General features: G+C 44.4%; 2 protein-coding genes across 4 annotated transcripts; one reads left to right on the top strand and one right to left on the bottom strand.

Moving 5' to 3' along the window:
* The first annotated feature begins 797 nt into the window (after positions 1-797).
* On the top strand, positions 798-19,966 carry LOC143285985 (transmembrane protein 170A-like). Of its 3 annotated transcripts, none has more exons than XR_013055741.1 (4): positions 798-852; positions 4,276-4,445; positions 5,013-5,156; positions 18,493-19,966. XR_013055741.1 is itself a non-coding variant. In XM_076593451.1 (4 exons), the coding sequence occupies exons 2-4, from the start codon at positions 4,406-4,408 to the stop codon at positions 19,499-19,501; spliced, it is 264 nt and encodes an 87-aa protein (XP_076449566.1). In that variant the 5' UTR covers positions 798-852; positions 4,276-4,405; the 3' UTR covers positions 19,502-19,966. The 3 variants fall into 3 exon arrangements, 2 of the variants coding, with proteins under 2 accessions (XP_076449566.1, XP_076449567.1); XM_076593451.1 differs by having other exon boundaries at positions 19,422-19,966; XM_076593452.1 differs by lacking the exon at positions 18,493-19,966 and adding an exon at positions 5,949-6,073.
* On the bottom strand, positions 14,089-17,677 carry LOC143285666 (uncharacterized). The gene is made up of 2 exons (XM_076593063.1): positions 14,890-17,677; positions 14,089-14,365 (listed from the first exon to the last, which is right to left on the bottom strand). The coding sequence occupies exons 1-2, from the start codon at positions 15,418-15,420 to the stop codon at positions 14,099-14,101; spliced, it is 798 nt and encodes a 265-aa protein (XP_076449178.1). The 5' UTR covers positions 15,421-17,677; the 3' UTR covers positions 14,089-14,098.
* Positions 19,967-23,286: the final 3,320 nt, after the last annotated feature.

Genomic DNA, 23,286 nt, shown 5'->3' on the forward strand with positions numbered 1-23,286 from the left:
TGATGAGTTTACCTTGACAGAATGCTATGTATTCCTTGCACGTTCCATTGGAAAGCCCTGAGGAGTTCAGCCGTCTGTATGTAGAGATGGCATTCAAGTATGGCGTGAATGAAGAAGATGGGTGAGACCGAGAAGTGACAGGATTATTGTTATCATTTTCCTGAGGGGCATATATTAAGGAAGACAATGCTCTTTTTCATCCAGCCCTCGAAACAGAAACAATTATAAACAATATCATTATATCAACACAGCAGGCACAGTATAAATCATGCATAACAACTTGACATTTACAATGAAAGGAGAGTGAAGCACACACACACACACACACACACGCACAGAGAATAAGTATACTTTTTACTAACAATGAGGGAGGAAGCACAAATAGCTATTCTACATTAAGTGTGCATGAGAAGAAGAAAAAAAAAGGTGCAAAAAACACCTGGACCAGTGCATTGGGGGTGGGGGCAGAGGGGAGGGGGGGGGGAAGAATGAATGAGAAGGACGGGAAATGCAGACAGAGAATTAGAGAGAGGGGGGGCAAGTCATACTGATGATACATGTTATTATAAAGAGGAGACAAACCGAACACATTTATAACACAAGTTAATATAATGAACAATAAATGTGTGTGTGTTGCGTGCACGCATGAGTGTGTAATGCGTACGACGCTCGGAAACAAAACGATATTTATGCGAAATTTTTGATGGCGGTGTGTTTTTCTCTGGCCTTTTTTTTTCTCCCTATATTCCGGTATTTAGTATTTACGGCTTTGAAGGGAGACAACACACTCAGAGAGTTGTCTTTTGGCTGATGGAGCGGAGAAGCGGAATGGCTGCTTCTCAACATTTGTTGGTAATATGAGGCTAGCATCCTAAATGCATATTACTAAACAAAACAAAAAGGTTGAAGAACGTTCCAGCAACTTATTCATGTCCAAGAATAGAAGATAAAATCTGGACCACTGTAGGGTTTTCCAAACGCTTTTGAGTTTGACGCTTCTACTTGAAACTTTGTGACGCTTAAACTAAAAGGAAGTCCGACCGCTTTCACTCATCACTGAAACTGATATAACACAAGGTGCCGAAAATTGCCGGTAATACAGGTGCAATAACTTAATATACTAAAACAGGACTAGATACCGTATTGTTTAGCTGCATTGCCCATAAACTGTGATAAAGTCTGCGCATTGGTTGTATGGAGAAGAGCTTGATAACTACAACTACGGCTAGGTTTCTTCTGTAGGGTGGTGGAGGGTCTGGTGCCAGCAGTCACTCCGAGTGATTTTATCGCACCGCAGAAACCAGGACGACGCATCCGCTCCACAAGAGACAAGAGCGTATACCTATCGCAAAACCCTATAGAGAACTATATTAGAAACAATGATAGATGCTACTGTGTCCCTGAAACAAATACCGACCAGTACCGATATTCTTATTTTCCAAAGACAATAGTTGAGTGGAACCACCTAGACGATACCATCGTTCACAAAAAGTCAGTGGATAGTTTTAAATCGGCTCTGGCAAAAGCCAGAAGCCAGTAACACCAACGTGCTGCGCACCCCCCTCCCCCACCGTCGCGTTTACGCCAGTAGATGGATGTTGCGACATATTGATCCAGATCCAGATCCAGATAAGAAATTGTTATATGGGCAGCCATGTGATTTATTTTTCTTTTCTTTCGACTTCTTTAGACTTCACTTGTATCTTTGGAGCTTGTTAGATGGTGAGCATACCACCAGGTCTGGTCGCCTCGCTCATTTCCCTTAACATGTGCATGTCCAGGGTAATGCACTCTTAAGCTCTTAAATCTCGTTCTGCTTTTAAAAAGTTTCTTCGTCGTCTTCGTTGGTGAGGGCTCACAATCATACAAGCTGATTATTCTGGCACCTATAACTAGGGGGGTTTGCTGCAAATATTGCGCAGTTGATATTCATCAATGACGCAAAGAAAACGTAGAGGTGAAGGTGGGATTATTCCACTGCCTGTTGAGGGGAATTTGGTGGTGGGGAGGGACAGAAGGTAGCAGGGCACGGATTGGGGTGGGGGAGGTGGCGTGGGGGATGGGCGGGTACCGGAAGTGGTGTTTACGGTTTGGAGACCCTTGACACAAAAGTGTTAAGTGTTTTGGCCTCCACAGCTTCTTGGGGCAGGAAGTTCCAGTCTCTGATGGTCTTACTCTTAGTTAAAAATGAAGAGGTCTGTACTGTGTTCCGGTGGTGACTGATAATAGAAAACTGTTGGTTGTGTTCTCAGCATTGGTGAGACGGCAGTGGGATGTGTTTCCTTTTGAGGTTCGGACAGTGGGCTTGACTGGTGTAGATTTTGTACAGCATTGAGAGCCTGGAGGTCTTGTGTCGCTTCTCCAGAGAGGGCCAGCTCAATGACTCTGAGCTGTTGTAATTATTATTAACTGGATTTTTTTGTGTGTGTTCACCAATTTATATTTTCAGCTTGGTTATGAATAACAAGGACAGTAGGATGGGGATTATTAATTTATGATGATAGTCCATTAGTTGGAGAGGGAACAAAGTTATTTTTTGTTGGCCTAAAAAAAGTTAGCAAGGTTAACTGTAGTTTCATATAAAAACTGAAGAATTGGTAGTATCCACATTCCTTCAACTGTGCTTCTGTGTGTGACTGGAGAAGTGAACGTCCTCGCCTTATTGTGAACATTATTCATTCCATCTTAAGGGAAAAATTGTGGATATTGCCTTAAATATATATAGTGTAAATTGTACATATAGGTTTTGTATTTATTATGTAAAGGGTGAGTGGGTGGCAGTCAGAGAAATGATCATGAGCCATGTCTTCAGCCCAGTTAGGCAAAGGGGGTGCACATGAATGTATTTAAAACAAATTTTAAAGGTGCACATGAATGTATTCAAAACAAATTTTAATTTCACCTCTTTTGTTGTAGAATGTGCATTAAAAGTATGGAAATGAGATGTTTCCGTTTGTGAACACGTTTGTGTGCTATTAGTGAAGAGTACATGTGCAAAGATATGGGCGTGAGGCGGGAAGTACTAAAGTAGATTTTATTCGTACCCTGCAGCAGATTTGCTCTGAAAGCTATGTAGATGTAGATTTGACTCATGAGAACCTCGCTGCTCTGTCCACGGGGAAAAAAGAAATGCTGCTTCCTAGTTTGTCTCGCAAGAATCTCACCTAACTAGTGTGTAATGAATGTACCACTGGTCACCTCTTTGTACAACAGTTATGTAATATATATTGTATTTAGTATTAGCATGGACCTCAAATGGACAATTGAAGAAAGCTCTCGGTGCCTGTCACATTGACCATCGCCAGTGGTCCGCAGTAGCCGCTGATCGAGAGACCTGGTGACGCACCATCCACCAAGCTGTCTCCTCCTTCGAAAACAACCGCAGGGCCAGCCTTGAGGACAAACGCAGAAGGAGGAAGAACCACGACGCTGCAGCCGCAAACCCAGACCAGACTTTCCCTTGCAACCGCTGCGGCCGACTCTGCTTTTCCCGCATTGGCCTTGTCAGCCATGAGCGTGCCTGCATCAGACGTGGACAACGCCCTTCCTAGATCTTCGTCAGCGAAGCCAGGCCATGATGATGAAATGGACAATAACATTACTACCATAGTGGATCTGCTTCCCCAGTTGGTGTTTGCACAGTGAATGATAGCAGCTAAAATGTTTTGCTCTCAGTGAAATAGTAATAAATGTTTTGGCAGTGTTACTTAAAGTGTCTTGGAATTGAATGTTTTGGAAATGTCAAGGAATCTTTTGGAATTATGGGGACTGGTGTGGTTGGAATGGATGAAATGCATGTTTTGCTAATGTCAAAGAATCTCTTGTAATAATGGTGACCAGTGGGGTTAAGATGGATGGATTCTCAGCAGCATCCAGATTTCTACCCCTGTGTTCTCTCCGTTTGGTTTCGTTCCAAAGATTGAATGTTGTAAAAGGGTTAATAACATTGTACAATACACCCCACATTTCTTCCCCTGTCAAAAGACCTACAGAAGGCCAATCAGAGTGGAAGGGAAGAAATGTAGAGTATATAATATGTTTCAATGCTTTTAATCAATTTACAACTTTTTTTCTGTCTTATAAACTGAAGAGTACAGGGACAAATGTGGATATTGCCAAACTATTGTTACTGTTGTCATGTGAGCCTGATGCCCTTCACTATCTTGACAGTTATTGGTTGGCGTAGTTGTGAGGAGTAATGAGTGGTGGCAAAAAAGAAAAAGAAAGAGAACAAACTTCATTTTCTTATGTTTATTTATGATGCATTTGTTTCAGTTGTCTATTTCTCAGTGTTTTTGCGGGCACTGTTTTCTTCCTTGTGTGTCCACGTTGGTGCAACATTGTTCGCGTTTTGTCGACTGCGGAAACAAGACTGGGGAGATGGATTCCTGGGGCCATACAGTTCATGGGTATTATCTCCCCTTTGACTGGAGGGGTGATCAGCAGTAAGTGTCTCTGGGACATGGAACAACCAGTGTATGATCATTGAGCTTGACTAATAATTAACATGGAAAGTGAGGGTGAGAGTCTTGAGACTGGCAGTTACTGTTACTGATTTTGTCTCCTTTCAGAAATATTGTCTTCCATCTTACAAAAGCAAAGAGAAAAGTTGTCCAGTTGGCAATGAAATGTGCAAGATGGACTGCATCCATTATTGGTGTTGTTTAATTTTAGAAATGCTGTCCAGTCCAGTACAAAAAGAGACACATGAAGTGTTGATTAATGTTTCTTTATGGAAAATGATTTATCAAGTTTTTGATTTGGTGATCTTGTCTCATTTTTTTTTTTTGGCCTCTATTCTGTTCTTGGTAAGATGTTGCATATTAAAGAGAAAGATCCCCCAGTATTGAATTGAATTTCGAAGTGTTAAGAATGGATGAAACTAATGTTGCAGTGTGTTATTTGAAAGAAATGAATTGTTTATAGTATGCTATTTTGTGGATGCTAGAATCTTAAACTGGTCAGCATTTACAAACTGTGTGTGTGTGTGTGTGTGTGTGTGTGTGTACCAGGTGCTGCTGTAGCAGGTGTGTACCGGGCCTCAGACTTTGCCATGATGCCTTTCTACGCCCTGGTGTGGGGGGTGGGGCAGACAGTGATGATGGTGGTGATTTCCTTTTCACCACCCTGGCCACTCTCTGAGGCAGCACTGACTGGTGAGTCCAGTTTCCAACAAGATTCTTGCCGTCTTCCTTTTTTTGGGGAGAGGAAAGCTGAGGAAGATCTAAGAGTTCTTTGTTGCACATGGTCACACACAGCAGCTTGTTTGGGAAACAACTGTAAACTGTAAAGACCAAGGAATACAAGCAGGACAGCAGTGTCCAAAAGTACAAGGCCAGCATGTTGACTGAAAGAGTGTGATCTGGGCTGAATGTTTGGCTGATTGCCCTGATGAGTGAGAGGATCCTGAAACCTTTCCTTCATGGAAGCTACCTGTTTTCTTTGCCACTCAGCATTGAACTTATGCCTGTGGAGAGGCCTCAGGTCCTGCAATAGCTCTAGCAAGCAAGCTCTCACTGTTCCCACTTTAACAAACAGTAAAGAGTGGTAACTCTCTCCATTACATAAGGTACACAACTTCAAGTCGATGATGCTTACGCTACCGATTCAGCTAGCACACAGGTAAATAAAAGGTACATTGGAACAAACCCAGACACTTCCTCAAAAAAGGAAGCACCGGGCCTGTCCTTATACCAATCATTTGACATGTGCACACAGCAGCAAAGACAGAAGAAATGTGCATACACAAATTAGCTTTTATTCAAGACTGGCATAGCCTCTTTAATCCTGAATAAGCCACACAGAACACATGGACAATACAGAAGTCATCGACTTGAAGTTGTGTACCTTGTGTAATGGAGAGAGTTACCACTCTTTACTGTTTGTTAATCATATCGTCTCCTGGCCTCATTATTTGTATAATGTTCCCACTTTCCTCACCTTTTCAGCATGGGAAGATGTGCCGCTCTGCTCCAGCTGACATTTTATCCGGAGAGCCTTCAAAATCCTTCATAGATCAGCCTGCAAAGTGTACACCACAATCATTGCATCCTGTCAGCGCATGCCAACTTCGGAAACTTGCCATCAGAGGCACACACACTTTTTTTTTCTTTCAGCAAATCATTCACACTCATTTTCTCAAGTTACTGACAGGTGATGAGCCCTGAAATGGTCCTCAGTGGTCGGCTGGGCTGTAAGCAACATGATTTGATTCTCTTAATTTCATCCACATATTAGCATTAACTGTGGGTTAAAACAAATTTTGTTTGTCAGTCGACCAACCTCACCATGCACCCCGGTAATAATTTTGAAGTGAGTCACATTTTCTATCTGTCAGTTGACCAACCCTGCCACCACCCAACCTTTGTTCTTTGGACAGTTTTGTCAGTGCTATTCCCATTCTCCAGTGAGCATGGTTCAGGCACTCCAGTTTCTCTGTTTTTCTGTCTCCACATGGTTCAAGAGCACAGACTGCTTTGTGAGCTGATGAATCACCATCACTAAGCTTTTCAGTGTATCTAAAATTAAACTTTTCTTGTGAACAGCCCCACAGATTTTCAACAGCTGATTGTTCCATTGCTTTGCTTGACAGGTGATGGTTTTTGTGGCAACCTTGTTCATGACTTATTCGCCATTGCTCTAACTCATCTTCTAGGAGTTCCTTTGCTTCTGTCAGCTTACATGCTTGACAGTATTTTGATAGTATGCTGAAGTCTTCTACAAGTCCCATCAAGATATTGATCACAATTCCTGCACCATACAAATACTTGAAGCCACGTTTCATCCAGGTTCCATCATAGGACACACTTATGTCACTTGTAGGTGTCTCCCCTCTCTCAAGTGCATCTCGGAGATCTCATCTGTGTCAGCATATGTCTCTGATGACCTTGCCACTCCGCTGTAGAAGAGCAGCTCCCTATTCAATCTTAGCAGCTGTAAAGAAAAAAGTCATAAATACACACACATACACATACACATAGACACACACACATACACAAAGAGTTACTTACATGGTCAGTATCTGAATCAATCCAGGCATCTGGCAGTGTACAGTTCCCAACAGGGCAGGCAGGAGATGGGGATCTTGATGACGAATGAACGGAAGAACTCGAACTCAACAAAGCTCGTTTTGCAACATGCCTCCTGATCCCTCTACGTTGACATCGTCTTCTTTGTTGTCCTCTGATGTTGTCATCTGATGTTGTCCTCTGATGTTGTCATCTGATGTTGTCATCTGATGTACTGAGGTCTGCAGAATGTGCCTTCCTGTGGACCAGACTCCTGTCAACATGCTATGCAGACTGCGTGCGGGGCACACTTTTTTTTACTCATTCTTACTTGTTGAAGGGGGAAGAGGCCCCTCGATGTATTCCCAGTGATGAGCCTCTCACCGTGAAACACGCGCTCCTTGACTGTTGGGATCTGCATGACGTTAGACACAGACATTACACGGCAGTTTCTTTGAAGACCTTGTTTCGTGATGTCCCTCCGTGGGTGCTGATGGACTTCTTAAAAGAAGTGAACATTTTAAACCAGATTTGAAGGTTTTAACCCACTCTATGGCATACTAAATTTACTGTGTGGCAGGGACTTTTAGCCAAAAGCAGTAATGGTTAGAAATGTAATATTCATGGATATATCATTTGATATTATGCCTATATGTTATATACCAATTTGAAGGTCATAGATTGCCCTTTCTAATTATAAATATTTTGTGTTCATAATTTCATCGAGCTTGTCACATGACTCAAAATGGCCGCCATATGATTATTTTGTAACAGATTACGCCTAGGGGACCAGCTCATTTCCAGCCAAACAAAGCAACAAAATAAAAGCAAACCAAGAAAAACATGCAGAAAAATATGTTAGCTTTCAGAAAATTACAAACATGCCAACAAAAATGTAATTAGTATGTTAGTAATAGCTCTTATAAGAAGGTAACCCTGTACATTTTTGTGCGCACATTGAAATAAAGAGAAAGAAGACCATGCTTTGTGAGTGAGTGTTTTTGTTATGGAACATTGTTACTTTTAGTTTTAGTATAAAACCACTAACCTAACATCCCATCCCATGGCCTGAGAATCCCCTGGAGTGCTTTGAAGCATTACTGCTGATCTGGGGCATCCCCCCCCTCCTCCGGTTCCCTTGCCCGTTTCCGCCCACGCTGTGCCGTCCTCCTGTAGTGCTCCAGCCTGGCTTCACTCTTTTCATGGCATCCCACATCACAGCCAGGGCACCAGTGCCTAGACCTCTTCCTGCCCCCTCCATGTCTGTCACTGCAGACCACACAGTCTCTCTCCTCCTTGCCGGGCAGCAGGACCAGGCGGTGGACAGGGACAAGCGGCTGTGGCTGAGCAGCTGGCTGGGGGAGATCTTGCGCACCACACAGACTCTCAAGGACACAGATCACAAAGTCCTCCTTGTCCATGAGTTTGTCTCTGTCTGTGTTCAGGAGATACAGTTCATGGGCATTGAGGATGGCCATGTCCAGTAGGTTTCGAAAGATCTTCACCCAGTAGCGGTGGGTTGCTCGTTCGGCCGCCACATGGTAAATTTTCTTATCGCTGACATCCACCCCCCCCATGTGAGTGTTGTAGTCAAAGATCATGCCTGGTTTTGTCTTTTGCTTGTTCTTGATGATCTTTGTCAGGTTTTCTGCCTTGTGGTAGGTGCTAAGCATCCGCACAGGGTCGGTCTTGTGCTGCTTTTCACGGAAGGCACATGCGAGCTTGTCTCCCTGCCGAGCATAGATTGCCTCACCAACATTCAGCTTGGCTTGGGCCACAGTCTTGGAAAAACCTTTGGAGTTGGCCCTCACTGTGCCTGTGAGGAAGGTCTTCTCCATGAGGGCATCTGCCAGTCGGGGCTTGGTGTAGAAGTTGTCGGTGAAGAGGTGGTGTCCTTTGTTCAGTAGGCCGCTGACCTCCATCAGCTTCATCACCACACCATGCGCCATGCCCTCATCCCTCTCCACATCAAAGTCCTTCCCTGTGTACAGCTCCACATGCAGCACATATCCATTGGTGGCACACAGCTGGAATTTCTTGATACCAAACCGCGCGTCTCTTGTTGGGCATGTACTGGATGAAACAGCAGCGGTTTTTCATGCCGATCAGGCTCTCATCGATCGACACTTGTTGAGATGGTGAGTAGTGTCTCTTGAAGGCAGCATTCAGCCTGTCCAGCACGGGGCGCACCTTGTACCATGGATCAAACCCCTCCTCATCTCTCCTCTTCTCATTCTCTGGGTCATTCAGATGAAACATGCGGGTCAGCAGCAGGAAAAACCTCTGTGACATGACCTCCCCGAAGAAGGGCGTTCTCTGAGAAGGCTTCGCAGACGCCCAGTAAGAGGCCACTTTGTTCTTTTTTTATCAAACCCATGTTCAAATTCAAGCCAAGAAATTTCTTCATATCAGCAACTGTCACCCCATCCCCTGGCCAGAACTTGAATCTAGACTGTGGGTGTTCGGCCATCCACTGCACAAGTTGCTCACTTCTGAGAAACCAACGAGCATACTTGTTGGTTTCACGAACGATGTGGGTGAACATGTTATCATCATAAAATAAAGAAAAATACTCAATGGGGTCAGAGTTTCTTGGAGGGGCAGTACTTGGGCCGGGATTCCTTGATGAAAACTCGAAAAGATCGCAATTATCATTTTCTGGAGCTTCAACAGTGACCCAAGTGTCAGTCGAAGTTTCCAATGGCCGATCGCGAACACAATCGCCACTTGCCACTACTCTATCGATGTTTTCCCCACTGTCATCCTCCCCATCACCAAAACTGCTGTCACTATCATTGCCTGAAGCATTGTCAATGTCAAAGTCGGAGTCATTGTCGCTGTTTTCATTGTTATTTTCGCAATGGAATAGCTCAAACACGCCAAGTCGCTCGCCTCAAATATTTTCGTCTGCCATTTTCTCCGACTCAGGAAGTAGTTGGTTTTCTGAAGCAATTCTACTAAAAAAAAAATTTCATTGGTCGAGGCAGCCTCTAGAAAGTGAAAGTAGACACTCTCAGCCAATCACAGACGATGTTTCAGCCATTGTTGGCCTGCAGTTATATAGCAAGCACCAATGCAAAATAAGGCCGATCTGATCAGCCCTGCCAGTCTGGCTGCACGAATAGGGCCGATCTAATCGGCCCGTGCCATAGAGTGGGTTAAACTATGGAAGTTTTTTTTTTAACTTTGGAGTGGAAAGTTTGAAGTGGTGACTCGTTTTAATTGTTTGTTTTTTTTACCCTTGTAGTAGTTATTAACGCGGCGATAGCCTTGAGATGGCCTTAGTGGTCGGTGAGGCTCTAAGCACCATAATTTCATTTCATTTCTTTTCCTGTGAACATGTGTAAAATGAAATAGAGGTAAATCATAACTTACATGAAAAAAAAAGAAGAAAGAAGGAAATAATAGCATCTTAAAACAAAAAAGCAGACATTGTTCAATAAAGCAGGGATCCACCATGAGAAGGCAGATTTCCATGTATATCCCAGTTTGGGTGCACTTTAATTTGATAAGCATTTGTTTCCATTAATGACTGGATTAAACAAGTGTGAAATGAGCCCTCATATACAATGCAAGCATGCAAAAAGTTCTGGCATTTCAGTGCAGAAAAACATGTAGGCTTTTGACTGTGCGCAAAGTACTAGTTGTACTACTAGAAATTTTTGCAGTGTGACTATTTCAGTCTGACCCAAAGCCAGCATTTAGTGTACATGTTATAAAACACCAGTATTCTAGCTATGATTCTACTTGGAAGCTTTTTTTGAAATTAAACTTTTAAGGTGAGTGTTAAACCTCCAGCTGTGTTGACACAGCCTTTTGTATTTCCATCCAGGCGGCGTTCTTTTTTTTCCAAGGAATACGTCCTTTTGAATTTCAATTATTCAGTTATTTTAAAAAGTGGCCTGACAGTGTCAACGAGTTTTGTTATTTGGTTGCTGGACCAATTCTTGCCACAATCATCAGTTTCGTTGTTTGCCATCTTAAAGTGATGATTTCAGAGTAGTCCCCCCTGAAATTGCTGGCTGTAATTTGTTTCTGTTTAAAACCCGATTAGGGTTTTGAATAACCCGGGGTAATTTGCAAGTTCGTAGCAACCGGGTCGGACGTAGCAGCGTGGCAGCCTAGTTGGAGGCAAGCAGCTCGGCGGAAGCAATGGTGTGGTTAGTTCACATGTACTGATGTAGGCATTTAGTCATGTGTGACTCTCCAAAAGTTGGAACCAAGCAATGCAGCTGGCTCTTGGTCTCCAAACATTTCTGTATAGCGAAAGCTGCTGCACACAACACCTGATGAGAGTGGCTGCTTCTTCCATCTCCATTGCTGCTGAAGAACAGTCCACAGTATTGTGGCATTTGCTGCGGTGATCTGCCATCCATTGAGCAGAATTGGGGTCATCTGGATGGGCCTTGTTTCCAAAACTTGACAGTAGTTGCTCAACACAAGCCTCTCCGCAGCAAGACCTGTGATAATGTCAGTGACAGTCACCATTGTGCGACGTTCTTCTCTGCTGCTGCCAGCTACCATCTGTGGACACAGACATGTGAAGAACACTATCTTTGTCTGGAATTCCATTGTTCGTATCTGCATATGCTTTGTGCACTTGTTACGCTGCTGCTTGTAAATGTTTGCCAGCCACACATTCCACACCAGCATGTAGTCTTGTCTTTGTAATAGTACCATGTCCACTCATTCATAGGTTTGGGCATATCTCAAACTACAAATTGATGATGCTGCAACAATACTTCGGTTGATATCCAAACCTTTGTGGGTGATGTCCACTCACTTGACAGCTGGCCACGGTGGGAAGTTCAGTTCCAAGAGAAAAGCCGACCCCATCGTTCCAAGAGAAAAGCCGACCCCCATCAGAACCTCAGTTCCAAGAGAAAAGCCAACGACCCCATGGGAACCTCAGTTCCAAGAGAAAAGCCGACCCCCATCAGAACCTCAGTTCCAAGAGAAAAGCCGACCCCCATCAGAACCTCAGTTCCAAGAGAAAAGCCGACGACCCCAACTGCTCTTCTTTCCCTCCCTTCAGCACCTTCAGGTTCTGAAATGGTGCACAAACACTTTTACAAGTTACATGCATGTGCACACACACACACACATTGTGTGTGGTTGCTATCAAATCTCTTTTTAGTTATCAAGAACCACCATCTGTTGATACACACACACGGACACACACACACACACAGACACATACATATGCATACACACACCTACATATGTACACACACACTGACACACCTACCCAGACACTTTTTCTTGAGCACTCGCATATGAATAGAAACTACTTTCATATCAGTAATCTAATTAATTTTTTCAGTAAAAAACTGTTCACTTTTTTCCATTACAAAAAAAGAAAATATGAGAGAGTGTGAGAGAAAGTCAATTGAAACTGGCAAAATGAAGGCTTACCTAACCATAAGTGTGGCTTCTTGGTTTTCTTTACTCCTCAGTCCTGTTGCATCTGGTGGTGATATGGAGAGATCTGGTCACCTGTGAACTCCTCAGTCTGTTGTATGTCTTCACCAAAGGCGTCCTCCTCTTTAGTTTTCTTTCTGGTGTACAGCTGAGAAAGGTCAGACACCTCACTGGAAAGGTAGGACACCTCACTGGACAGGTAGGACACCTCTCTGGAAAGGTAGGACACCTCACTGGAAAGGTAAGACACCTCACTGGCTCTTTTCTTTAGTTTTCTTTCTGGTGTACAGCTGAGAAAGGTCAGACACCTCTCTGGAAAGGTCAGACACCTCTCTGGAAAAGTCAGACACCTCTCTGGACAGGTAGGACACCTCACTGGCTCTTTTCTTTAGTTTTCTTTCTGGTGAACAGCTGAGAAAGGTCAGACACCTCTCTGGAAAGGTCAGACACCTCTCTGGAAAGGTAGGCCACCTCACTGGCTCTTTTCTTTAGTTTTCTTTCTGGTGAACAGCTGAGAAAGGTCAGACACCTCTCTGGAAAAGTCAGACACCTCTCTGGAAAGGTCAGACACCTCTCTGGAAAGGTCAGACACCTCTCTGGACAGGTAGGACACCTCACTGGCTCTTTTCTTTAGTTTTCTTTCTGGTGAACAGCTGAGAAAGGTCAGACACCTCTCTGGAAAGGTCAGACACCTCTCTGGAAAAGTCAGACACCTCTCTGGACAGGTAGGACACCTCACTGGCTCTTTTCTTTAGTTTTCTTTCTGGTTTACAGCTGAGAAAGGTCAGACACCTCTCTGGACAGGTAGGACACCTCACTGGGTCTTTTCAGCAGGTTGATCCCAAGGCCAGTTTCCAGCTGTCTCCAAGAGCACTTCTTCCCAACATCAAATGCAGCGTTTCTTTTCTTGACTCTTTGACTTTTTGATGGCATCCGCCTTAGTTTAGAAGTTGCCGATGGAGACATCCAGTTTTGTTTTTAATTTTGGGCTGACTTGTCACGTGGTCCCTCAGTTTGTGTTTGGAGTTAGATGTTGATTTTTGTTCACCATCCATTCAGCACCTCGGCTTTTCCTGATGCTATCCTTTTACAGGGTTTGTTTGCATTGTATACAACTTTTCTCAATGCTTAGTGAACTGCATGCTTGCTCTTATGTTGAACTGGATGGGGTGGATAAATGATAAAGTTCATCAGGGGCTGTTGGCCTGAAAACCCAGGGTTTGTATACGATGGGAAAAAAATTCACAATGTCTAATGAACATCCAGACAATTGAAACTTAGCATGTGTATGCATTGAATGTTGTTCCATATTTGTGCAGGAAAATAGATAATTTACTCACCATCTTGTTGATTGAGGTATCCATTTTTTGTGTATTTTTTAGCATTTTTGCACCCATCAGAAAGGTATACACTTCTTCCTCATCTGCCTGTCGATGTTTGCGTTCCTGATGTCTTACAGTTTCTATTTTTTTCCTCTTCTGTTTTGCCCTGTCAGAGGATTTTCTGGTTTTTGTTTTGACCCTGAGCAAGTCATATTTCTCTACAAACACCTCGGCATTGCTCCTAGCCACCAGATCCAGTTCAGCAAGCACATCCAGAAGGGCTGTAGATCCTTTATTGTATCGCTGAACGCAGACCGCTGCAGCAGAGTGGACTGTACGTTGGCCAGACTATAGCTCCTTCGGACATGTCCTCCACACCATGGAATGGAAACACTCGTTAGAGTTCTGAGTCTTTCCAGCCAGACAGCGGTGCAAAAGTTGGGGGTTACCAAGGCGATTGTAGACTGGTAGAAGAGCATCTATGAGGTCACGTGGAAGGGGATTTGTGTGGGGTCTTGGTGGTTGGTTGTCGGCCTCAGCTCTTCTGAAGAAGCACCAGGAATCCTTTCCTGCTGGACATTGCAGATGATGGGGATCATCATTGGTGCTTATTGTGTTTTTTTATCCTTGTTGTAGTTATTAACGCGGCGATAGCCTTGAGATGGCCTTAGTGGTCGGCGAGGCTCTAAGCACCATCATTTCATTTCATTTCATTTTATTGTGTGGAAAAATGATGCCCACACTGCCTGCTCCATTTTGCTGAGTTCCCCTGCGTTGTCTTTGATAGCCCGTCCATAGTTCCGTGAAGTTCGGTCTATTGAGCGCACTGGTATATAAGCCGCACCCACTACATTTTGGAAAAAAATGAACTTTATACATACATAAGCTGCACTGGCTTATAATCCACACTTATTTCCGGTACCGGAACACATACTGATACTACAGAAAAGCTGTCAGTACTGTAGGTTATGAAATAACAGAAGTGGGAACAACACAAAGAAAAGCAAGCGAAAATACTGCTAGTGCCACAAAAAAATAATAAATAAACACAACGAAAATAAGATCCATAATTCAGGGACAGTCACATTTATTCAACGTCATCCTGCTCACTGAATCCACTGAAATCTTGGTCTTCAGTGTCCGAGTTGAAGAGAACCATCACAGCTTCCTCCGTTGGTGAGCTGCTTGTTTTCTGTCATCTTCCCTCTTCCTCCTGTGGGCTGTTTTATGGCTTTTTGCTTTTCGACAAGATTTTGTAGTGCTGTGCCCATCCTTTTAGTGACATGGTTCACACACTCTATCTTTTCCACGTTAGAGCCATCGCCATATGGAGCCGACTCGTTGACCGCATTATGAGCCTTTGCATCCCCATCTCCAAGCAGATGCTTGTACCTGAAGTTATGCAGCTCCACCGACCTTCCAAACATGATGACAGCTGCTTGAGTCTCCATGGCAGCAGAAGTGTGAAGATTCTGAGTTAGTCCATGCACACAACGATGACACTGGATGACACTGACGTACAGTTCTAAGACTTTAATTCCACAGATCAAACTCGTATCTACATGCGGGACAATAACATGCTTTCTATCATGGCGGGCGCTCTCCCCATGTCTGTCACGTGATCTTATTCGCGCCACTATAAACATGAATATTAATGAGCTAGCACGCATGCCTAGTTAGTTACCAAACATCTCCCCCTTTTTTTTATTTTTTTTAACACATTATCTATAACTATTTTAGATATGTGTATACTATAATATAAAATATAAAAATTCCTCAACTGATTCAGTGTCAGTTTGTTTCCTCTCTTGGAATTTGGATCGTTCGTGAATAATGTTCTTTTTGACAATAAAGTAAGCATCAAACTTACTTACCAGTGTCTCGAAATCCGTGTCCACTTCCTGCACAACACGCTCGTTTTCATCTTCAACCACTGTTCTCTCCACGAACTGGAATGTCTGGAACACTTTCTCAGACTCTCTCCCCATAATGTAAAGCAGACTGTCACGCTGGGTTTCACCATCTTCCTTCGAAAGTTTCGAGGCGTTACGATATCGGCGAAACTTGCGTATTTAAACCGGCCTCTCTTCAGCTTTGAAGGAAAAGGAGGAAGGCGGCTTCAGTCCCTGCATTTTCACAGACACTTAGTTTCACTGTAGATCACTCACTTCACTTTCTGACACCATGTGAAGATTCCGAGTTAGTCCATGCACACAACGATGACACTGGATGACACTGACGTACAGTTCTAAGACTTTAATTCCACAGATCAAACTCGTATCTACATGCGGGACAATAACATGCTTTCTAACATGGCGGGCGCTCTCCCCATGTCTGTCACGTGATCTTATTCGCGCCACTATAAACATGAATATTAATGAGCTAGCAATCATGCCTAGTTAGTTACCAAACAAGAAGAACAGTTGATGTTTGCGTTCCTGATGTCTTACAGTTTCTATTTTTTTCCTCTTCTGCTTTGCCCTGTCAGAGGATTTTCTTGTTGCTGTTTTGACCCTGAGCAAGTCAGATTTCTCGTCGGACTCGTTGATCGCAGTATGAGCCTTCGCATCCCCATCTCCAAGCAGATGCTTGTACCTGAAGTTATGTAGCTCCACTGACCTTCCAAACATGATGACAGCTGCTTGAGTCTCCATGGCAGCAGAAGAACAGCTGCAGTTCTTCTGACAGTCAGGTTCATGTTTCTCCCACCATTCAGCATATCCTGGATCATCTTCAGCAGGGCCTTGCTCACAAGCCTGGCAGTAGTTGCTCAGCACAGCATAGTCCAGGATAAGTCCGGGTAAAAATTTCGATGACAGTTGCAATTCCGTTGTGGGAAGTATTTCTTCTTCGATGCCAACTGCCTTCAAAGAAAAAAAAAAATGCAGAAATATTACTGGGAAAAGTATTTGAGAAAAATTAAAACTGCCTCTGACAACAAAAATCAAAGAATTTGAGAGAAAAAAGGTAAATCAATGGACTCACAAAAAATGAAGAAGAAAGGTATTCAACTAGGCCTATATACAGATGGCTTTTTTCACTATGAAACAAAACAAAAACTCATAAAATGAAATAAAGTAGATTACTATATTATATATATATCTTTTAAATATTCTATATCTGTAGACTATTATATTAATTTCCACAAACCTTTGATTTGCATTTTTTGCAATGAACTGACGACACCAGACTGTCCAACGTTGGCATGTTAAGGATGAACGTTGATGTTCTGTGAGGATCGTGGCTGTCCCGAGTGAAGTTGTACTTCGGCACCTTAAGCCCAGAACAAGTTTTCCATGACTTCAGAGTCTGAAAACTGACCATCATTCCCTTTCTCAATGACCAGCTCAGCAGTTTCTTTGCTGGAGACTTGAGAACTGTGTTCAGGTTCTGGAAGCACTGGAACAGTCTGTGGTCTGCTTTTACAGGCTGTCCTGGAGTCTGGGGGGGAAAAAAACTGTCACAGAATCCAGGTTTTAAGAATTGATGGGTATTCAGCCCTGAAATGGCCTCTTGCGGTTGAATGGGCTATGATAATTTGATTTGATTTCTAAGATCCCAGGTCTGGATATGGCCTTAGTGGTTGGCTGGGCTATAAACAATATGATTTGATTTGATTTGATAGATCCCAGGTGTCCAGGACTGACGGTGAGGGTGGATACAGCTAATTCACATGCATGGAGAACAGTTCCAAATGGCCATCTCTCAATGGTGTTTTTTGTTGTTGTTTTTTTGTGCTTTTTTTTTGTGGATAGGTTCAATGACAAGCAGGCTAATTTGGCAGTGACATCGTCTGATCAAGTTTTTGCAGTGATGGCTATACAACTTTTGAGCGAGTCACTAGTCTGTGTAAAGGAACTTGAAGGCCAACTTCAGCAACAACAACATCTGATCCTAGCTCTACAGTGATGGCTTTATATATATATATATATATATATATATATATATATATATATATATATATATATATATATATTGCTTTGAGTGAGACACTGCTGCTTCTGTCCTTTGGTGAGGATGCTGCAGACTGCACAGCTTCTTGAGGCATGATGTTATGGTGTCTTCAGCAATCAGGTAACCACCGTTCTCTGCAAATGGATTTCCAGGTTCAGCAGCGGACTTGATTAAAGGCTTTTTTTGTTTTTTGTTTTTTTTTGAAAAACTTGATTGAACAAGACATGAATGAACTGGTCTAATGTTGTTTTGATTTTTTAATTTATCTTTCAACATTTTGTGTTCTTGTCAGCTGGTTTTAAGAACAAAAGGTATTTAGCCCTGAAATAACCTCATTGCAGTTGACTGGGCTATAAGCAGCATGGTTTTAATTGCTTTTTAAGTGATATGCATGACAGCTGATGGTGTTACAAGATTCAAGAATACTTGATAGTGAACAGCAAATGCTAAAAATCTATGGTGGAGGGTTTTATGGATTTTATTTTCATTGTAGGCAAAAGTCCATAAAGATGGGTGGTTACACCGTCTTCCAAGGCCTCTGCCTTCCAGGGTGCCTTTCAACTGGGTCTTGGCAGAAGCAGTTGCTCAGTGCAGACTCCACACCCTGCTGCAAGAGGTACATTGCTACCATTGCAACAGGTGTGTCAGCCCTGAAATGGTCCCCACTGGTCAGCTGGGCTGTAGAAAGCAACATGATTTGACCAAATCAATACATGTGGTGATGCAATGAAATTAGTTTGATGTATGGAGTGTGTGTGTGTGTGTGCTTGTTTTTTTTTTCTCTTCAGATTCTTGGCTACAGGCAGCTTATTCAAGCCCGGAGGTTTACCTACCACAGTGAAAATGACAACTGTTTGCATCTGTACTTGTGAGACATGCCAGGTGTGACGAGGAGGGTTATTTGATGTGTGCCGCAAAGTGCCCAACAGTCTACAAGTAAAATCTCATTTTCGCTGACGCCTACACGAGTCGTGTTTATCTACCCTGTTGGGGTGGTTGATGGTAATTGCACAGTGATTTGCCCTTCAAACCCTTTGTGCAGTAATTAGGGCAGTCAGCAGCAGGATTGGATTTGTCCATCAAATTATTGAACGCTGCACTGTAACTTCAAGACCAGGTTTTTTGTTGTTTTTTGTATTATCAATTAATTTTTTTAATATTTTTTTTTTTATTGGCATTGCTACATGTTGACATCATTGCCAAGCTTTTCTGTGATTTTCTGTGTATGTGTGTGTGTTTGCATATGGAACAGATGTGTTTTGTTTCTGTTATGGTAGACATTAAGGGTGTGAGAGATGGGTTTTCTTGGCTCTGTACAAATCAGCTTGCTTTGTTATCATTCAGGTCAGCCATTTATCTGGTGAATGGAAAAATGGTAATCTTGTGTGCAAGAGTAGTTTCCCCTGTTGAGCGGAAATAGATGATTACTGGTTGTTCCTTGCGTCAAGCTCACTGCTGCAGTGAGGAAATAGGACAAGTTTCACTTGGGCATCTCGATGCATGATGTGATCAGTCTTGATGTTTGGCATCAGAAATTTGTCGCCCGAAAAGCCACACGAGGCTTTTTACCCAAATGACAATGCCTGAAACCTTACTAGATGCAGGCCTGAGTGATCGGCAAGGTTCTAAGCACCATAATTTGATTTGATTTGATTTATGCTAGATGCCCCATGTGCAGTGTGTTTTCACAATGGATTAGCATACTTTGAATCGTCAGATCCCCCAAGACCAAAGGTCCTGCCTCGCTTGATGAAGTGCTCCGCCCTGTGTGCCTTCAGTATATTGAGCACCGTCTGACAGAACCTCATCACCACAGCATCTTTTCATGGATTATTTTCCCAGACTTATTAATACACGCCTTCTAATGTTCAGGGTGCTGCTGAAAAGCAGCAAGGAGGAAGATACTTGTGTTTTGGCAGTGCCAGCCGTGAACTTGCATTCCTTTTTTACGTGGTTGTTTTAAGCGGCATCTACCTCGTTTCAAGTGTGAATGTATGTATGCAGTCATATGTGTATGTCACAGTGTGTGCACACACTTTGTGTGTGTGTGTACACACTTTGTGTGTGTGTGTGTGTGTGTGTGTGTGTGGTTATTACTGTAAAACGTTTTACTATGTAAGAGTGTATAAGTAATGATGCACTGTTGTTATACATGTTAACCTTTTTGATTGGCGTTATCAATGTGATATGAATCTATACTGCTGACAAGGCTCTTTGTTAAGATTTTCAGAATAATTGAAATAAAAACACAATAAGAACTGTTATTTGCTTCTGTCATGTGTTTGATGTTATGGTACAATATTCAGCCAGTGATTGTACAGTTTATAAAGCAGTCCTTGGATCATGTACCACCTGCTGTGATGTACATTTGTATTGGTAGTAGACCGGCTCATTGCCTTTTCCCTTAGTCCACTCTCGCACATACAAGCTAAGTCCACACTTCATGCACAAAATCAAAGAAATGAAAATGAGACATTTACATCACCTCAATAGAGGAGGTAACTAGCTTCCTTGAAGGGAACAACTCAAGCATTAACCCTTTTTTTACAAATGAAATCTGAACCTCCAAGATGGTCCAGGTATGTAAAAAAAACAAAAAAACAACAAAAAACTCCCCACGTCTTAACAGCAAATCGGTACCCCTCTCTGTTTACAAGACATTACAAACCGATCCCAGCATTCCAAAGAATCCCTAAGGCCCCATTGCTCCAAAGAAACAGCTTGATCCTCTCCTCCATCACCCAGCTGTCCGTCAAACACCGGACTCCCCCAAACAGTCCGCCAGGGAGGATGAAGTTCCTGAAGGGAGGATGGAGGGAGGGTGGAGTTCCTGAAGGGAGGATGGAGTTCCTGAAGGGAGGATGGGGAGGATGGAGTTCCTGAAGGGAGGGTGGGGAGGATGGAGTTCCTGAAGGGAGGGTGGAGTTCCTGAAGGGAGGGTGGGGAGGATGGAGTTCCTGAAGGGAGGGTGGAGTTGCTGAAGGGAGGATGGAGTTCCTGAAGGGAGGGTGGAGTTCCTGAAGGGAGGGTGGGGAGGATGGAGTTCCTGAAGGGAGGGTGGAGTTGCTGAAGGGAGGATGGAGTTCCTGAAGGGAGGATGGGGAGGGTGGAGTTCCTGAAGGGAGGATGGAGTTCCTGAAGGAAGGATGGGGAAGCTGGAGTTCCTGAAGGGAGGGTGGAGTTCCTGAAGGGAGGATGGAGTTCCTGAAGGGAGGGTGGAGTTGCTGGATGGAGTTCCTGAAGGGAGGATGGGGAGGGTGGAGTTCCTGAAGGGAGGATGGGGAGGGTGGAGTTCCTGAAGGGAGGATGGGGAGGGTGGAGTTCCTGAAGGGAGGGTGGAGTTCCTGAAGGGAGGGTGGAGTTCCTGAAGGAAGGATGGGGAGGCTGGAGTTCCTGAAGGGAGGGTGGAGTTCCTGAAGGGAGGATGGGGAGGGTGGAGTTGCTGAAGGGAGGATGGAGTTCCTGAAGGGAGGATGGAGTTGCTGAAGGGAGGATGGGGTGGAGTTCCTGAAGGGAGGATGGGGAGGGTGGAGTTCCTGAAGGGAGGATGGAGTTCCTGAAGGGAGGGTGGAGTTCCTGAAGGGAGGATGGGGAGGGTGGAGTTCCTGAAGGGAGGATGGAGTTCCTGAAGGGAGGATGGAGTTGCTGAAGGGAGGATGGGGTGGAGTTCCTGAAGGGAGGATGGGGAGGGTGGAGTTCCTGAAGGGAGGATGGAGTTCCTGAAGGGAGGGTGGAGTTCCTGAAGGGAGGGTGGAGTTCCTGAAGGGAGGATGGGGAGGGTGGAGTTCCTGAAGGGAGGGTGGAGTTCCTGAAGGGAGGGTGGAGTTCCTGAAGGGAGGATGGGGAGGGTGGAGTTCCTGAAGGGAGGATGGAGTTCCTGAAGGGAGGGTGGAGTTCCTGAAGGGAGGATGGGGAGGGTGGAGTTCCTGAAGGGAGGGTGGAGTTCCTGAAGGGAGGGTGGAGTTCCTGAAGGGAGGATGGGGAGGGTGGAGTTCCTGAAGGGAGGGTGGAGTTCCTGAAGAGAGGATGGGGAGGGTGGAGTTCCTGAAGGGAGGATGGAGTTCCTGAAGGGAGGGTGGAGTTCCTGAAGGGAGGATGGAGTTCCTGAAGGGAGGATAGGGAGGATGGAGTTCCTGAAGGGAGGATGGAGTTCCTGAAGGGAGGGTGGAGTTCCTGAAGGGAGGATGGAGTTCCTGAAGAGAGGATGGGGAGGGTGGAGTTCCTGAAGGGAGGATGGAGTTCCTGAAGGGAGGGTGGAGTTCCTGAAGGGAGGATGGGGAGGGTGGAGTTCCTGAAGGGAGGATGGAGTTCCTGAAGGGAGGATGGAGTTCCTGAAGGGAGGATGGGGAGGGTGGAGTTCCTGAAGGGAGGGTGGAGTTGCTGAAGGGAGGATGGAGTTCCTGAAGGGAGGATGGAGTTCCTGAAGGGAGGATGGGGAGGGTGGAGTTCCTGAAGGGAGGATGGGGAGGGTGGAGTTGCTGAAGGGAGGGTGGAGTTCCTGAAGGGAGGATGGAGTTCCTGAAGGGAGGATGGGGAGGGTGGAGTTGCTGAAGGGAGGATGGGGTGGAGTTCCTGAAGGGAGGATGGGGAGGGTGGAGTTCCTGAAGGGAGGACGGGGAGGGTGGAGTTCCTGAAGGGAGGATTGGGTGGAGTTCCTGAAGGGAGGATGGGGTGGAGTTCCTGAAGGGAGGACGGGGAGGGTGGAGTTCCTGAAGGGAGGGTGGAGTTCCTGAAGGGAGGATGGGGAGGGTGGAGTTCCTGAAGGGAGGATGGAGTTCCTGAAGGGAGGGTGGAGTTCCTGAAGGGAGGATGGAGTTCCTGAAGGGAGGATGGGGAGGGTGGAGTTCCTGAAGGGAGGATGGAGTTCCTGAAGGGAGGGTGGAGTTCCTGAAGCGTCAGCCATTGTGCTGAGTGATAAGGAATGTCGGGAAAAGATGGAAGATGGCGCGCGCACAGAGGTTGAACATGAACGTGAATGTTTATTCAGAATAAGGCCATGGCCCCATACTGAAAGGACTAATACATAACATAATACACAATTCCCACTCGCAGTTATCGTTCGTAAGCTCGACAAACGAATCATTAAGAGACTGCAGTGCGTATCTTCTTGCTGGCTTCAAAAATATACATAGCTAAATTAAAAAGACGTACAGGGGTAAAGTGACGTGAAGAGGTCCGAGCTGTATGAGCGTGGATTAAATGTTACATGTTTGTCTCAGTGTGTAGGTATGCGTGCCTGAAATCTGATTGAATGACACAGGAAACGAATGATGTGCGCCCCATGGCAGCCGTCAGTCGGCTCTACCCAGGTAGGCAGCCTGTTGTGTAAATGACATCGTGTTTTAAAGCGCTTAGAGCTTGGTCTCCGACCGAGGATAGGCGCAATATAAATATCCATATCAATCAATCAAAAATACCATTCCATGCCAGCTACGATTGATTCACTGATAAACTGATGTGAAAAGGTCCAAACCGTATAAGCGTGAATTGATACGATACCATTCCATGCCAGCTACGATTGATTCACTGATAAAACGGCTTTGATTTTGGATAGTTGTAAGATCCGTGCCTTGAACAACTTA

Source organism: Babylonia areolata, chromosome 9, assembly GCF_041734735.1.
Source record: "Babylonia areolata isolate BAREFJ2019XMU chromosome 9, ASM4173473v1, whole genome shotgun sequence".
In the NCBI taxonomy this organism is placed as follows: domain Eukaryota; kingdom Metazoa; phylum Mollusca; class Gastropoda; order Neogastropoda; family Buccinidae; genus Babylonia; species Babylonia areolata.